The 18,891-nt window shown below is 39.4% G+C and overlaps 1 protein-coding gene across 2 annotated transcripts; it reads left to right on the top strand.

Moving 5' to 3' along the window:
- Nucleotides 1-1,081: 1,081 nt before the first annotated feature.
- LOC121414473 (protein D3-like) lies at nucleotides 1,082-9,054 on the top strand. 2 transcript variants are annotated; one of them, XM_041607661.1, is made up of 4 exons: nucleotides 1,082-1,417; nucleotides 4,803-4,934; nucleotides 6,547-6,754; nucleotides 7,180-9,054. In XM_041607661.1, the coding sequence occupies exons 2-4, from the start codon at nucleotides 4,809-4,811 to the stop codon at nucleotides 7,404-7,406; spliced, it is 561 nt and encodes a 186-aa protein (XP_041463595.1). In that variant the 5' UTR covers nucleotides 1,082-1,417; nucleotides 4,803-4,808; the 3' UTR covers nucleotides 7,407-9,054. The 2 variants fall into 2 exon arrangements, with proteins under 2 accessions (XP_041463595.1, XP_041463594.1); XM_041607660.1 differs by having other exon boundaries at nucleotides 4,799-4,934.
- The last annotated feature ends 9,837 nt before the right edge of the window (nucleotides 9,055-18,891 follow it).

The raw sequence follows: 18,891 nt of genomic DNA, 5'->3' as shown, positions 1-18,891 counted from the left end.
TCTTGATACGTCTCGTAAATTACGTTTAATTTACAGTTCAACATCAGTTTCTCGCAACATCCAGTATGTCTATGATTATGACGGGAAATGAGCCGACAAGATTACTTTAAAGGATGTAGAGTGAGATCCAAATAGATCAATAATTGTTTCTCCTTGGGCAGATTCGAAGTACCTCAAAAAGAAGAAAAGAAACGTTAAATATCTATAAAAGTATAGTTCATTTATTTGCATGTATACATTGGTAAATTTCGCGCTTAGTGTACTTTATTGATAAAGCTGTGAAATCAACAAAATTAAATAACAGCTTTTTAGTGTGACTGAACAAAAGAATGACAGTTTAAGTAAAATTTAATCTTTTGCTCTCAACACAAAGAAAAATCCAGAAAGTTACCTCGAAATTTTCGGCTGCAAACTGCTGCCTTCGTCAGCGATGGCCGAAGTCATCAAATTGAGGGAATACGTCTTGAACTCTTTCTTTGCTTCAAGGAACTGTCATTCTATCATGAAAATCCATTTGTGTTGGTTACTTATTTTCAACCAACACAGATGAACTTTCATGATAAAATGAGTTTTTTTAAGCGAAGAGAGTTCAAGACGTATTCCCCCATTTTTTTCATTTTGCAGACTTAAACAATTGCTTTGTACCTGTAATCCTAAAAAGAGAACTGGATTCCATTTTAAAGATTAAGCCATATGGTCATTCAAGCATGAAGACAAATAGGAAAATCTATAAAAGTATCAATACCATTTTTGCAGGAGTTTATATCAATATTTTTTTTTGACCGGTTCGATAATTACGAACTGTACTATCATGACTATAGTGTCATTTTACAGTGTATTAAATGAATTGATTTGTATCAAAACTTTACCGGAGGCCTAACGTTTCTTATCAAAGAAACATCATTTAGAAACTTATTATCAAGTTGCCTCTACTTAAATGTCTTCACGAAAGATAATGACTATCTTCCTCTCAAAAGGTCTTTTCTGCTGGCACTGCCCATAAAATGAACCATTTGTTGGAAAGTTACGGGTATAAGGCACAACTTTATGCATAAAAGTGGAACACAATTTTGAATAAGAAAGACTGTCCTCAATTCAGTGTGAGCTTGGTAAATTAACAACAGTAGTTATACCAGTACATTTTCACATATTTCCTGTCGGGTAATGTATATTGCAATTTGAAAATAACACCTTCAACGTATATGAAACTATTCATGTTATACCCCGACGGCTTTGAATTTAGTTGTTCACAAGACAACATATCACCAGAGAAAATAGGAAGATAAACCGAACAACTTATCTGATTTCATCTCTCCGAATCTTTGCAAGAAATTTCAACTTTAGACACCGCTCTGGTGAGTTCTTTCAAAGGAATCAGAAGAAAGGAAAAATAATACTACCAACAAGGAAATATTAAGTAAGTTTATAGTTATTCGTCTTGTGATGGATTATTTTTTGTAATTGAACTACAGAAATGACATCTTGCGTTATCTTTCCAAATGCAAAGGAGCCAATCTGTTGCCAGTCTTACGAAGATTTGCGATAGATCCAATCAATCGCAACTGTGGAAAGCCAGCAACATCTAAAATTCATGTTTGTTCATAAGATTTTCTAGAAATGACATATATCCATACATTCACACTTTTTTCACAATTCAGTATGGTTCTCTTTGTTTTCAAAGGACATTGAGCAAATTTCTAAAAGAAAAAAATATGACACTGATGGATTTCCATATATTTGAGATTGCTCAGATCAATCGTAACTCTTTGTAAGACGGGTCCGTGGTCTCTAATCACACTCCTCTTAGAACGAGAAGAGGGACCAGTCCCGATGCAATTTGATTGCAATCTTTCAAGAGTGAATGTTACCTTGTTTGGAGTGAAAGTGTGGATCTCTTTTACACTTTCACTCCAAGAAGTGTTCACTCTTGAAGGATTGAAATCTCATTCCATCAGACTGGTCCCTCATCTCACTCCTCTCTGAGATGAATGCGGTGATTAGGGACCAGATTAGCTCCTTTGCATTTAGAGATATACTGCATGCTGTCATAATTTATTAATGAAGTCATCCAATATCAATGTAGCTTAATTTTGCCTTCTTGGATAATGGGTGAAGGGAATGAAAAGTGGTGTCGTGAAGCGCGCAAGAATGGCCTCGGTCTACTTTGCTCAGACTTTCACGTCAACATTTACAGGGATTTGGTTCATGCAGTGGCGGACCGTGACCTGGGGCCGATTGCACGAAAGGGTCTTTCCAAGGACCGTCTTTCGTGTCGCCCATCTTTTATGATACGCTATAAGCGGGGCGTTTCTGAAATTTATCATTAAAAAAATAAGATTCGTTACCTTGCTTTTAAATCAAATTTTATACAATTTCATGATATATCACATCATTTTATAAACAAACATTTTGCTTATTTGACGGACGACTAAAATGTGTTTGCAGATGATTTATTTGAAATGCGTTTCATATGGCGTATCATAAAATATGGGCGACACGAAAGACGGTCCTTGCAAAGACCCTCTCGTGCAATCGGTCCCAGGAGGAGACAAAGCATTGGACGGCACTGTATTGTTTGTGAACAATGCTGTGCCCCTCCAATACTTTGTCTCCTCGGGGTCACGGTCCGCCACTGGGTTCATGTGTTTTGTCCCAACTAGTTACTTTTCCCCTCCTCCATGCTCAAATACGGGTCACAATAATTACTTGAATAATTATATTTCTGTAACCTTTGATTTTTTCAATAAAATGGGGATATCATGAGAGAAAAGAGAAGCATAGGACGGGACGGATGGAGAAAAAATATACTTCAATATAGAGACGTCTAGGTCTTGTAATTCTTTATTGAGCATGATAAAAAATGGAAGACATCCTTAGATCGTTTTGCTCTGTAACAAATTATTCTAGCGCCTCACTGTCTGTCTTCGATATTTCTAATTTTTTGGTATGTAATTTCTAATTCACTTTTTTGTATATTTCCTAATCATGCTCTACATTGTGAAGCGCTTTGGTTTTCATCACATGAAAAGCGCTATATAATCGCTCGTGCGATTGTTTGCGATCATTTGGTCACATTATCTTGCACACAGTCGCAACAGTTGTATGACATGTAGGCCTATGAGAGTCGCACCACCAATAATGTGAAAGGGGTTTAAAGTGATTGGTTAACATTGGTTTGACTTTTAAAAAATCTGAGCTACATGTATAAGGTCACACTTGTCACCTGTGTCTGTGATATGTTACAAAAATGAAGCCCAGAAAAAATTGCGTTCAAAAATAATTATTTAGTGCTTCAAAAATTGAAGTATAAAGTGACCGGAAACACCATCTTAATTTCATCCCATACACTTATGTGTACTATTTAGGCGTCTATAAGACGCCTATTTACAAAATCGGGGGTTGCCTTGTAGTTTTAGCTTTTCGTTCTCAATAATGGTCGTTTTCAGGGTTTATTAGTTCTAATACATGAACTTGTACACATGTTTCATCTTGTTTTGAGAATTTTTTAAATCGGCTGCTCACAAAGTTAGACAATACCTTTAAGACTAAGTTATCATAATCATTATTATTAAACGCACTTGCGCACAGATTTGGGGTTGGGTGTCATCATTATTATTATTACTTATTATTTGTACTGCGCTTTTCCCATTAGGCCCAAAGCGCTTACATTGAATAAGATGTAATATCTTAAAAAACTACAAAGTATGAAAGAGATGAAGATTGCTAATGATGGAGACTGTCTAATTAGTGGCAGGTTGTTCCAGGATTTTGAAGCCGACACCGTAAAAGTTCTTTCACCAGCTAATGTACGAGTTAATGAATATGTGAGGCGAAGGTGATCACTGGCCGATCTAAGAGCTCTAGTTGGTGTACTGTAGAGCCTGTTTATTCGGTGTTTTGTAGACAGTCAAGAGTAATTTTAACGTAATTTCTTTTAAAAGGAAGCCAGTGAAGAGAATTTAAGAGTGGTTGGGAAGGATGATCCCGAAACCTGTAAAATTAATCGTGCTTCCCAATTTTGTAGTCGTTGAACACGGAATAATTGATTAGAGGGAATTGTAGAAAGGAGCCCATTGCAATAATCAATACGAGACAGAACCAATGAATAAACAGCATTGTGACAGGCAGACTGGTCAATAAACCTTCTGATTCTAGAAATGTTTCTTAAATAAAAAGTGCCTGTGCTACAGATATGAGAGATATGGTACGACATTACATGCGGGAATCAAATATGACACCAAGGTTTCGTATTTTTTCTGATGGTCTAATGAGTGTACCATCAACATCAAGTTGAACATTTGGAAGATTGCGCAAGTAATATGTATAGACCGCAAAAAAAAAAATCAGTTTTATTATCATTCAGTTTTAGTTTATTCACTATCATCCACTGTCTTATATCTGATATACAATTCTGGAGTTTAACCAGTGCATTATTGAGAGCTCCAGGAGTCTTCTGATCAAAAGAAACATAGAAACATATGGCCTTCAAAAGTTTCACGACCCAAAAAAAAGAGAAAGGGAAGATAACGTAAGGAAAAGAGTAAGATTTTTTTCTAAATATTATTTTAAAATCTATAAACAAAGATAGATTTTTGTATCAAAAGCCCTAAAATTGCGCTTTCTCTAATTTCTAGATTCAATAGCTTAAATTAAAAATACATTTTTTTTGCTTAAATCCGCCATATCTGGCCACGGTTCGAAATTTTCGGTTCATTATACGCCGCTGTGAAAAAAAAATCGTAGTTCAATCCTTTCTTTACAATGTCAATAACAAATAATTTTTATCAATTCTATCTAGCTAGAGTAAAATGGAGAGTTACGCTGAACACGATGTTGTCCCTCACGTATTGGATGCGCCACCACCCGCCATCTTGAAAGTGGAATGGGACAAGGATGTCAAATGCATGCTGGGTAATGAACTAACTCCCACACAGGTGAGTAGATGTAGAAGTACTCTGTCGGCACAGTAAGATGAACAGTTTACATTGGTTGTTGTTAATGTTATTATGTATATTGTATATTGTTAAGTTTCATATGAGAATTTGTTATGTTATTATGTTATGTGTTCCTGGAAATTAAATAAACATAAACATTATATAGGCCTATATACTCACTTGGTCTACGTGCATATAGCCATTTGGTATACTATCAAATTAGTTTAATTGCTGTTTGGTATACACTTGGTTTGATATCTTCTTAGTCTAACTCTGATTTGGTCTAACGCTCAGCTGGTCTAATTTCCACTTCGTGTAGTTATGTTTTACTTTGTCAAATGGAAGTTATGTTCATAAGTAGTTCACCTTTAACCATATAAACTAAGTATTTTTAGACCAAGTGTATTAGGATTAGAAAAAAAAAAATCGGTATAGGCAATGGCCGATTTGTGAATGAGACGAAATGTTAAGTGACATTTACAGATCAGTCGGGTAGACAAAATGGTTGTCAACTTTCTGACATCTCAGAAGTAGAACTTATTGTGGTATATAGCATTTCCAGTCTCCTTTTTTTCCGGGGAGGCGGTCACTTTTTCAAAAATTTGTTCTCTGGGAAAAAATATAATCGATCATGGAGGTATTCAACGGTCCTAAATTCTGGAACTCACTAGCTAATAATGTTAAAGACAGTGTCTCCTTAAATTCATTCAAAAGTAAACTCAAACTGTTTTATCCTGCGTAATTCCTATAATTCTTCGCAACGGAACTAATACTTCATTATCTTGAATATAATCCTTTCATTTTTCACTTTATTGTTTATCTTTTTTTCATATGATATTGTCCAGTTGTATCAACTTTTGTTATTTCACCAGATCAAGCGGGTTCGTGGTCAGCCCTTTCCCATTCTTAGTTTTCCTCCTTTTTAAAAAATAGTTATCTTGTTTTGTACTGTCCTGTCTCTTGGTTTTTTCTTGTCTTCTATGTCTTGTCATCCCCTCTCTCTTTCTGTTTTTTTTTTCTTCTGTCTTGAGCAACATATCCTTTACAACGAAGACCTCTCATTTGTGTAAAAAACTTTGCATTTGTTCAGTAATTATGTTTGCATCAATATGATTTCTTATGTTCTCTTTTTCTTTCCTGTAATACATACATGTACGCATATAAGAATAAGTCGACTATACTTTCTTCATTTCCAAGGGGATCCACACTTTTACAAGCTTTGCTTTTTAGTCGATCCCCCTCATTTCAATTTATGCTCTACATTATACTCTTTTTTTTTTACGAAGTAAGAATGCCCTTCTGTAAAATTGTACTTGATTTGTATTACTTTATATTACTTTGTATTATGTTTTGAATGGAAATGAAATATAGAATTGAATTGAATTGAACTTGCCTTCTCACAAGCTTGACAAGAAGAAGGGGTTTTCGAGCAACGACAACAAAATACAAACCGACTGAGCTATCACACCTCCTTTCGACTCAACCCTGAAATTATAATATCACTGATGATGCTAAAACTCAGCATCCACAACGTGGCTATACTATATTCCATAACTCAAATATAATAACTGCAACACATTAACATATCACAATCTTATCTTTTCATTCAAAGGTGCAAAAGCAACCGTCTGTCCTCGAGTGGGAAGCGGAGGATGGCGCCCTCTATACGATCCTCTTCACCGATCCCGATTCGCCTTCTCGAACCGATCCGGACCGCGTTGAGGTTGTCCACTGGTTGGTGTTCAATATACCCGGTTGTGACGTCAGCAAAGGTCTCGTCCACGCGGAATACATCGAATCGGGTCCGAGAGAGGAGACGGGTAAAATCGCCATTCTAATATAGTTGTGGGGGGCAGTGGCTAATGAGCAAAGTATTATATTTGTTTAATTCAAGGGTTCGGGCGTCCTGTGTGTGCTTGCGTGTGTGTGTGGAGGTTGGGTGCACGTGTGTGCATGTAACCGATATTTTTTTAGACGTGTATCAATCAGATACGATTTTTTTAAACTGTTCTACCGAATTTTAATGATCGGCCCGGGCTCATATTCGTAATCCACTCACTTAATTAGCTTGAATTACAGGTGCAGGTCACAACGCCATCCTGGAAGAATTCAAGGGCACAACTGCTTATAAAAAAAACACCTGAAATGTCTCCCAAGGATTAAGAGCAGCCCATTGCTTTCCACCCCATGAAGAAAAAAAAACAATTTCGTGTATTAATCCTCAACTTTTGTGTCTCTCTTTCAGGCTTCCACAGGTATGTTTATCTAGTGTACAAGCAGTCTTCGGAAATCACCCCACACGATGCGTACCGCCGACGAAGCCCAGAGAGGCGCAAGCCATGGGACACCCGAAGTTTCGCCATGGAATACGGACTGGGGACGCCCATCGCTGGAAACTTCTACATCGCGCAATATGACGATTACGTGCCGAGGTTCCGCGCAGAGTTGTTAGCCGCTGCGGCAAACCAGTAGATTTTCACACCCCTCTCCGTCGTATTTTTCCCCCCGAATATCAAGGAATTTTTGTGATTTTCAATTGATATTAATGTGAATTTTCAGTTTGAAGCGACCCAAATTAGGAACTGAATTTAAAACGGTACCTCGTGCCTCCCCTTTTGGAAGTGTTGTTTCGGGAATGCCTCCATTTTTGGCAGTCGTTTTTGCTTTTCATTCTTTTTCTTGGATTGATAAGATCAATTTTGTTTGTCATACTCATTATTATTTTCAAAATAATATGGATCAATCTCACCCACATTTATGATATCCTACATCTTCCCTTTCTGTTTCGTCATCAAATTTAATCTTGATATAAGTGAATCGCTTCAATCTCAAATCTAAAAGTGTAAACACAATCGCATAATCGATGGGCTGCACCACATGCTGGGGGCGAAATTATTTTTTTCCAATTAGCATGCGCGTGGACTACAAAATTTTACAAAATTTTGGTCGTTCGCGTTGCCATGAATGAATCAGCACCTTCAAATTATAGGCTTAGGCTGAGATCTATATCTAAATCCAATTCTTAAACATTTATTAAATTGCCATTAATGACAATGAAAATGCTAGTCTAGGCTATGCTATGGCTAGCCTATGGGCGAGGGTATTAACTTTTATCTGGACCAAGCTAACCCTATGGTAGGACCTAAACTGGGAGCTGGATAATTCCGAACTAAACGTGTACTTACGTTAAACCATGCAATGAGATAAAATTAACGACCTAGCCTCGGTTAGCCATAGCCTAGTAAGTCCACGAGCATGCCTATTCTGAAGACGCAAGTCATGAATATCCATATTGGGATCCGGAAATCATAATTTCGCTGCCGGGTGGGGGGGGGGGCAGAGAGCCGATTGACCCTATTAGTTTTCATGTAGTGAAAATAGACGGAAATAAGGAAGACTGTAAAAGTAGAGGCCTAGATGTACCATGTATTCTACAATACCCCCACAATACAAGTGAGAAAATATGAACGCCCCCCCCCCCCTACTAAAAGAGCCTCCACCCACCCCTGTCCGCATCACACGTAGAGTAGAAATATACCAAAAAATCGGCTTGTTGATTTTGTACCAAGTCAAGTTCTTTTTATTCTTAGTTGTTTGGGTTTTTTTTTTTTGGGGGGGGTATATAGATATGGAGACGAAACAGACTTTTCAAGAACCGTGATGGTTGTGAAATAAAATCAGACTGTTAATTTTATTATTAAGCCCTCAAGTTTTGTTCGCTCGTTACACATGGCCCTTGGCAAGCAGGGGTGCTGGCGGTTCTGCTGGGGGTGAAGCACCCCCAAATATTGCCCTGGAGTTGCTGCGGCACGGTATTATTTTCCATAGGCAGCACCCCTAGAATTGTGGTAGATGTGGCAAAATGGAGAAACGTAAACAAAATGACGTCCATATTGTGGAGGAACGTTTTTTGCTTGTCAATATTCTCGTGTCCCAAACGACATCATTACATAACATTTATGGTTTTGTACAGCTAAATGTACGCCTAATTTTAATACACTATCTATACTAAGATTTATGTATATTATTATTGAATTGCTTTATTTCATTTTGAATTGCATGTTTCTATCCAAAGCGTTGTAAAATGATTTTAAAAATTGGAATTGAATAAAGTACAACTTGAAATTGAACCTCCATTTTGTAGTGGGACTTTTTTGTTGCTTGTCAAATTTACATAAGCACCCTTGTAAAATATTTCCAGGACCATGGGACAGGGCTGTCATACATTCATAAAGAACACAAACATCCTATCTAAACATGCAAACAAGTGTTCTGTCATGTTTTTACTACCCTAACAGTCAGTCGGCAAGCCCCTGTGTTAATGAGCAAATGGGCAAGATTTATCCAAGTCCTCTCGTGGCTGAATTCATGTCCCTGCAAAATCTCGTAAATTGTGAGACTTCCTTTCTCTAAGAATTTAACCACTTCCTCCTTGAGTAATATTGATCATTTTTGTTACATGGGCAAGAGTAAATGTTACTCTTGTATATTGGTCATTTCTTTTTATTGAAATATTTTGATAAATAGGTGATTTTTTTTTACCTGAAAAGATGCATCAAACAGAATTTTCTTCCTCTGTTTTCACTTGAACATTGTGCAACATTTTGTTTTTTAGGCACCAACATTATTTATATCATCAGAAAGCTCAAACTCTATACTTTCTTACAATGTCACTCTTGATATGTGGCATATTTTAGATGGGTCAGCAGCTAGCTTTTTCCATCAAGATGCAAGACGAGATTTCTGAAATTTCTTAGTAACATAAAATCCAGAGTTCTGATTGGCTGAATGATGTTTTCAAAACAACAGCCGCGGGTAATTTGAAGAGATTACCACATGGTGAGTGTGACCTTGCAGAGGCCCAGTGTGGGGAACATTGGAATTTGCGTGGGTGTGTAGTCTATTTGACCAATCAGAGCGCAGTATTCTTGTTTTTGAGCTGCTAAATGTACTTGCCCTATGAAAAGCTGGCTGCTGACCCATCTAAAATTCATCTTCTTATAAAAAATCATGTCATATTAAAGCTGAGATCTTCAGCTTTACCATGATTTAAAAATCATTCGTGCTCAAACAGAAATTAAGTGTGAGAACAACAACTTTTGTTGCATTAAAAAAAAATATTTTGTTTCATGTTTTAGATCAAGAGTTTTTCCTATATTACAACATCCTTTTAAAAATCCGAACACATGACCTAAAAGAATGATTCTTCTTCTTTACAAAGATACCAAAAACGTGAAATTTGGTCAATATTTAGGGCAGCAATTGCCGAATAAAAAGAGATGTTTTGGTTCGCACCAAGCTCATTAACTATGCAAAAACCCTCTAGTCATGAATATTACTTGGATAAAAGAAGCTACTTTTCAGGGCTTGCCGACTGACTGCTAGTTAGCCTGGAATATTCTATTTTCAGGAGTAGGCCGAAAACACTTTCCCCATAATTTGACAATTTTGCTACCTTTAATCACTGTACGAGCGCATGATCATCAGTGGCTTCTTCTTCTTATGTTGGTTTGAGTGGCGATTAGTCATATTTGACTATACTGTCGCCATTGACTCTATCTATAAAATCTCATTTCTCACATAATGATATTATTACCAATATGATGTATGCATATATGAATTATAGTGTGCATATTTCTAATATGAAAAAGATAATTGTAGTATATACAAAAGTTTGTCGTAACTCTTGTCAAAATGGCATATATACAAATCTCCCCCCAAAACAAACCGCTATCTTCAGCTCAGTTCCAACTAGTTGCGCTTGCCATGCCCTTTCAAAGATGCAATCATACCGGTCAGCACGGTACGTTGTGCCGATTTTTCGGACATAAATGCCTAGGTCACATGCACCCATATGCGATCCGTCGCCGGAACTGTATCCGCGACCGTGAAGGCAAATAAAATAGATCTCAGGGGAGGTGACACGAAATAGTAATGCTCCTGCGGTTTACTTCCGATTTGGTCTAATTCTAATTGGTCTAATTACCAACTCGTCTACTATAATTTGGTCTACCATCAATTCGTCCACTGCAGAGACTCCAACTCTCCCGCTTTGGGCGGGAGATCTCCTATCCGCCGAAAGCCCATTTTCGCAAAATCTCCCGTTTTCCCGTTCGAGATTTAATATCTCCCGCCCAGGCCCTGTGTTTCCCCTAAAGATGTGTTATCTCCTTAAAATTATCTTTTTCCCGCCTAAACACCTTTTTAAACTAATTCAAATTTTCATATCCGAGCCGATATTCAAGTTAAATCTTATAGAGCGTCAACGCTCCGCGCGATCTCGTACTCGTAAATTTAGCGGGCGCGAGCTAGCTAGTTAGCATCATCCTTCCTTAGGCCCTTGTATGGCCTTCGTGTGTGATTTGATTCATTGATTTGTTGATTACTTAATATCATCCTGAGACGTACACTCCCCTCCCCCCAAAAAATAAAAATAATAATAATAATAAATAAATAAATAAATAAAAATAACGACCAAGAAGAGAAAAGGGTTAAATATGATATAATTTTCTTTCATATGATTGTCAAAGTCTATCACAAGGTTGGATTTTTAAAATGAAATTGTCAGTTTTTGCTTGCTCGCTTCGCTCGCTCGCAACTTTGTTTTAATTTTATACGATACGTCATATATCTAACCCCTCAAATTTTTTGGCTCATCACGCCACCGGTGCCATCATATATTGAACAATTATAGCCTGAGAGCATCTAGAACCCTAGAACTTCCTGGGTCCTTTTAGCGAAACCTGGACCCCGGCTGCAAGGTACTTAAGGTGGTGTCACACCTTGGCGTTTTAGACAGCGTATGCCCGACGTATCAAAATTTCTCTAAAACGTCGGCATACGCTGAACTTTGATATTTTTTTTTCAACTCTGGGCGTATACTTAGCGTATTCATAACGAGTTGGACGTATACATAACGTATTAGTAACTTATATCGAACGCTTCGTTAACTTATAAGTAACGTATTCCAACGAATGCTTAGCGTTTTGCTGGCGTACACAACTTATGCCCTGACGAACACGTGTCGTAGCATATAAAAAGGCTGCCGCTCGACTATTCAAATCATAACCGCACGATACATCACCGTATCAACACCACCGCCATGCCGAAGAAAACTCTTGTGAACCCCACCTTTATATACCAATTCCTATAAACGTTGTCAATACGCCATTATACGGTAGCTGTAAGTTATAAACACGTTCAGTAAGTTTTGTGGTCGTCCGGAGCACGTCTTCATACGTCTTCATACGTCAATATACGTTGGAGTTAAGTTACACATACGTTCAAAGCACGTTACTCATAGATTAGAAGTAAGTTTTAGGGTACGCTGGACATTATCTCGACGTACATCGACTTATGAGTAACGTAATCCTTACAAAAATTTTCGACATATGCCGGCGTATGGCTCATACGTCCCACATACGCGGGCCATAAGTTGTAGGCAAGTTACGCGATCGTTGATACACGTTGACACACGTTACTCATAAGTCGATGTACGTCGAGATAATGTCCAGCGTACCCTAAAACTTACTTCTAACCTATGAGTAAAGTGTGTCAACGTGTATCAACGATCGCGTAACGTGCCTACAACTTATGGCCCGCGTATGTGGGACGTATGAGCCATACGCCGGCATACGTCGAAAATTTTTGAGCTTGCACAAAATTTCTCGACGACCTCGCCGTATGACTACGTATACCAGCGTGTTTTAGCGTACTCTTAACGTATGCAAATCTTACCCGTAACGTATTCGACGTACGCCAGCGTATTCGCCAAATTCCTCATACGTCGGGCATATGCTGTCTAAAAGGCCAAGGTTATAAGGGGATCCAAAAGTACAGACAGGAATAACCAGAAATCAGACAGGAATTAAAACGAAAACACCTTTAATCTAGCAACATTAATCTCTGAAGATCACGGTAAGTCACTTGGCGAGAAGCTTCCATCTTGCAGTCGCCCCCGACCTGATGCACAAAATAGCTCGAACAAGAATATAAAAAGAATTTTTTTCCAAAAAAAGAGCCAAAAGTGCAACACCAGCACAGCTTAATGTGTCAGAGTGCTCAAAACTTCGAAGAGCAACAGTCCTAAATACAAAACAACAAAACAAACAAGTGTCAAATTGTTATAACTCCATATTCTTCACCAAAGAAAAACACTGGCGTAAAGAAACTGTAATTTGTTGGGTTTGTTTTCCTTTTGTTTCAGTTTTTTTTTCCTTTGAAGGTGTGGGTGCATATGTATATAAATTCGCAAATCCAACCAATACATGTATATAATAAAAAGTGAATCTTTCACGATATCATTCACAAGCACAGTCCAGATAGTTAACTGAAGCTGGACAAGTAGCACAGCATTAATAAGCTCAGCAAAATGCATGAAGAAATCACATCATGTGATGAGAATTATGTCGTTTAGAATGGCCCAAGACTTTATGGTAGACATCTTGAGTCGTTAATAGGGTTCACAACTTCACAAAGGTAACTTTCCAGCAAAACATGCGTATTATCAAGGTCCGTGGTTGAATATGAGTGTTTCAATATAAATCTATCATTGTTCAAATCCAATCCGGAAATAAGGGTTGCTATCCAAATCAATTCAAGTCTGCTCTTGATCTAGTCATGAAAACAAATGATCCAAACATATAAGTTCATGATCCCACTGAATTGTACGGCTCACAAAACTGTTCAAAAAGTGGAAAAACAAAGTTTGAAGGAATTAGCACCTCTTTAGTTGGTCAACATGAACAATGCGTGTCACTTTATTGTTTGCTTCATTGCAGACGAGAAAGTTGACTGGGGTCAGTTTCTCCTGGATGCGAAACGGCCCAGTCCACCGAGGCGCCAGTTTTGCTGAGAAGTTTTTCTTTGCATTTGTCAGAGGGTAAGTCTTAACCATGACTTTGTCTCCTTCAGCTATGTGGCACGCATCACGACCCTGGTCATAATATTGCTTGGAGCTGTTGATCGTTTTCTGACGATTGTTTGAGGTCTCCTCTTGTGTTGGAATGTCCTTGCTTTGTTCCACCTGCAGGCGATTAGTCAAAGGTGAAGCTAAGCGTCGTCCAAACATTACCACTGATGGTTCCACCCCAAGAGTGTCATGGCTACTGCTGTTGAGGGCAAATGCAAACTCTGCAAGATGAATGTCCCATTGGCGATGATCAGTTTCAGAGTAAGCTTGGAGCATTGCCTTGATGTTACGGTACACCCTTTCTACCCAGTTGGTTTGGGGGTGATAGGGTGTGATGAAGATCTGCTCAATCCCCCAAGACTCACAGACAGCATTCAAAGCCTTGCTCCTGAACTGGGGACCGTTGTCTGACAACAAGGCTTTTGGAGGTCCATACCTGCAAAACAGTTCCCTCACTAGAGTAGCAGCCATCGATTGGCTGCTAGCTGACTTCAAGGGTAGAATCTCTACGAACTTAGAGAAGTGGTCGACAGCCACCAAGATGTACTCATGTCCAGCATATGACTTTGGGAGAGGCCCCATGAGATCCACACCAACTTTCTCCCATGGTCAAAATGAGGTAGTAGACAACATTTTTCCCTGACGTCGTTGGTATGAGGGTTTGGTTTTAAGGCAAACTTTACAACCGCGGATGAAGCTTCTCACCGATCGTGACATACCGTTCCACCAAATATTCATGGACTTCAACCTTTCAAGAGTCTTCCTTCTCCCAAGATGCCCTGCTGTGGGCTTGCAATGACACTCGGCTAATACAGCACTCTGAAGTGATTTAGGGATAACCAAACACTCATCCTTATACAACATTCTATCTTTCAAATTGAAAGCCGTACTCGTCTGATTCACATCTCCATTATTCTCCTGCTTCTCAATCCTTTGAATCATTAGTAAGAGCATAGGGTCATTCCTCTGAGCTCTAAAAATAGAAGCCTTTGTCAATTCCGAGGAAACTGCAATTCCTTCACTGATTCGTGACTGATTTGCACAAGATGGGCAGGAGTATCTTTTGAGATCTTTAGCTTCCTGTGGGTCAATATGAACACATACTTGGTGATACCACTTATCACAATCATCACATTCTATCCAGTCAACCACCTTATCATCTGGGATAGTACAATCACTAGCTGCACAATACTCCTCCTCTTGACTTTCATGATCATTGTTAACGAAAGTCTTACTAACAACTCCCACCATGGGAGCAACCTCTGCCTTATGGATCCTAGAGAGTGCATCTGGCACATGATGTTGTTTTCCTGGCCTGTATATGACTTGGAATCTGAAATCCTGAAGCCTCAGGATCCAGCGGGCCAGCCGGCCATTCTGTTTTTTCTTTCTGAACAACCAGCACAAAGCTTGGTGATCAGTTATCACCCGACATTCTCTACCCTCTACGTATGGCCTCCACTTCTCAAGGGCCCACACCACGGCCAGGCACTCTTTCTCTGTTGTACTGTAATTTCTCTCTGCGGCAGAGAGAGAGCGACTTGCATATGCGATTGTTCGCGTACCAGACTGTTGACATTGTGTGAGGATTGCACCAATGCCCACATCGCTGGCATCGGTGTGTACAGAAAACCTGGAGTACTCATCAGGATATCCCAGCTCGTTAAGGGGTGCAGCGAGATCCGAGAAACCAGGAATGAATTTCTGATACCACCCCACCATCCCAAGAAACCTCTCTAATTCCTTAACTGACACTGGCTGGGGATAGTTGACAATGGTGGATACTTTATCAGGATCCATCTTCAGACCATCTGCACTGACAACATGGCCAAGATATTTCATTTCTCCACAGGCGAACTCACATTTGTCAGCATTCACGGTCAGTCCCGCTTCACGTAAGCGACCAAATATCTCGCGAAGGTCATAGAGATGTTGTTCCACATCACGAGAAAAGCACACAATGTCGTCTAAGTAGACGTAGCAATTACGCCCTATTAGCCCTTCAAGTACCTTAGACATTAACCTCTGAAAACTTGCAGGACCATTCACAACACCAAAAGGGAGGACCTTGAAGTGAAAAAGACCCCTATGGCAAACAAAGGCAGTTTTTTCCATATCCTCACTCTCAACTCTCATCTGCCAGTATCCACTGCGTAGATCTAGTGATGAGAACACCGAGGCTCCATGCAGGGAGCTCAAAATGTCATCAACGGTAGGCATAGGAAAAGCATCAACCTTTGTCACTTTGTTCAATTTCCTGTAGTCTACACACATCCTATATTTCCCATTCTTCTTTGGGACCATAACTACAGGAGCTGCCCATGGCGAGTCAGAGGGTTCAATCTTACCCAGCTGAAGAAGCCTATCTATCTCCTGATCAAGGGCTTGCCTCTTTTCAGGGCTAAGCTTGTAGGGATGAGCACGAACGGGAGCAGTCTCCCCAACATCAATTCTGTGGGTAGCCACATCTGTATGACCAGGCTCTTCATCAAATTGACCCGGAAAATCCAGGAAAATCTGATTTAACTTCTCTTGCTCTACTTCATTCACATCAAGCTTTTCTAACTTCCCTTTAGCTCCAGAATGACCGTCAGTTTCGTCTCTGACCGGTGACACATCAGTTACTCCATCCAAGGAAAACTTGACTGGCCGCTCATCGGCTGCAGTGCTACTGGTGCTAAAACTACCACTTCCAAAATCGATGACAAGCTTCACCTTTTCGGCTAAATCTACACCTAGTAGAACAGGTACTGGCAGTTTGTTAACTACGTGAAAAACAACGTTTGCACTGCTGCCTCCTAGACCAACTTGGAGAGACGCCAAACCTTCAGGCACTAACTCAGTCTCATTTATCATGCCTAACACTCCATCTGATTCACTTACAAGCTGCACACCAAGGTCATTACACAGATCAGAGGTAATCAAGGACACTGCTGATCCTGAGTCCAACAGGGCTCTAGTCTTTGTGACTTTGTCAACTGGACCTTCAATAACAACCTCTGCTGTTGTTACATCACCTTTGTTCCATGAGATAAAATTGCATCTCTGTGGTGATACCTGATCTGGGCCTTGTGCAGCCAAGTGTTGAGGCTCGATTCCTGGGGGTACAGGACAGTTAGCAATCCTGTGCCCGAGCTGACCACACCGATAACAAGGACCATTAAAGTACCTACGCCCGGTTGATGCATTGCCTGTACTTGCCCGTCTCCGTGTGGAGGAGTCACCTCCAGAACCAGAATTTGAAACATTCGCTCCTCTCTGAATAACCAACTCATCTGCCTTGCGAGCTAGTACAATAAGAGATGTGGCTTGAATTTCTCTCAGTTTCAGCCGCAGCACCTCATCTGACACCCTTTCTAGAAACTGGTCAATCATAATCAAATTCAATCCCCTTCCAACTTCGGGCATCTCTACCATTTTGTTGGGTATCTCTATCCATTTTAAGAAGTGATCTTGCAATTTATTTGCAAATTCTTCATATGTCTCACTTGTTTTCTTATGTTCAGTTTTAAACTTTATGCGATATGCCTCAGGGGTGAGGTGGTAGCGCCTCTTGATTACTAGAACAACCTCATCATAGTCCTCTTGCTCCTTTGCACTGAGGGCATGGAAAGCCTGTTGGGCCCGTCCCGTAAGGTATGGTTCTAACAATCTTGGCCAATCACTCTAAGGCTTTCCTGTCTGGAGGACAAGTCGCTCAAATGTGCTCAGGTAGCACACAATATCATCATCACTACTTAGCTGATGTAGTCCCTTCAAGGGTGGATCAGTTTGTACAGAACTTTTGAGTGCAGCTGACAGTAGAGATTGGCAAAGTTTTTCAGTTTCCTGATAATGGGACTTCTCCATGTGCTTCATGACCTCCAAGAGGTCTTGCATACCCACACCAGCACCTTGAGGCTCATCCTCAACCAGCTTTGGCAGATCGCACAAGCATGCAATACGTTCTTGTTTAGTTTTGACACTACTGATATCTATGTGATTTAGTTCACACAAATGTGCTATGTGCTCGGCAGACAACCGGCTTAGGTACGCTGATCGGTCTGTCATGTTCAAGTTTGTTTACTTATAATTGATGGTCTTTTTATTATTACTATTATTTATTATTATTGGACCTACTTTTATTTTTATTATTACTATTTAATGAGCCAACACCTTGATGGAAGGTTTACATGTATTTCGCGTTTCTTAATTACTTGCAGCCTATTCCTTTTCTATTTCATTCTAGGTCTATCTCCTTGTTCATTTATTTATTCATTAACACTAGACTAGATCTACATTTAATAATTTATTTTCCCGCTTGATTTTTTTTTTTTTTTTTTTTACAAATTCATTTAGATTTTTTTTTCCAAGGCCTATTAAGTATACAAAAGTCCAACGACCATCGGTCACACGTAGATCAATGAAATGGCTTTAAATTCCATGAACATCCACTTCAAGTTCAACTGTCAAACCCAATCAACAACAAGAATAGCGAGGACAACCTCACTCAGCCAGCCAAGCTTGAGATTCAGACCATGAACTAATTTGTATCTACTCTGTATTCGGGAAAGCCATCCCAAGGCAATCGAACTGAGTCTGAGCTGAAACATACACTACAAAATGACAAACTCAATCCTGAACTGAATTTTCAGAAACTTATCTGTCTTTGACATGTCATTTTCCACTATTAAATTCTCAACTACTCCAAAAAAAACAGCATCAAGTTCATGCCGTATCAAATGCGAATTTACTGCATGTATATAGGGCAGCTCACACACAAAACAATACATGGGCACACATAAGTTTCGTGAAGCGGTTAACTCACTCGCAAGGTACGGTACCCCGGGGGCCACTTCCATTCACGAGTGGATACCATGCGCGACCATGGGGTCTCGAAAAGCACCCTAAACACGTAATTTCCATATTCTGAAAATGCACCCCTTAATAAGTATTGGTGTTTGAAACCCTACCCTTAACAAGTATTGGAAACAACACGATACTCTTGGCAAATATTCCCTGAAATGAACCCCTAAACAAGTACATGATTGTTTTATTGTTACGGAT

This window comes from Lytechinus variegatus, chromosome 4 (genome assembly GCF_018143015.1).
Source record: "Lytechinus variegatus isolate NC3 chromosome 4, Lvar_3.0, whole genome shotgun sequence".
Lineage (NCBI taxonomy): Eukaryota > Metazoa > Echinodermata > Echinoidea > Temnopleuroida > Toxopneustidae > Lytechinus > Lytechinus variegatus.
This window is presented reverse-complemented; position numbering and strand designations above follow the sequence as displayed.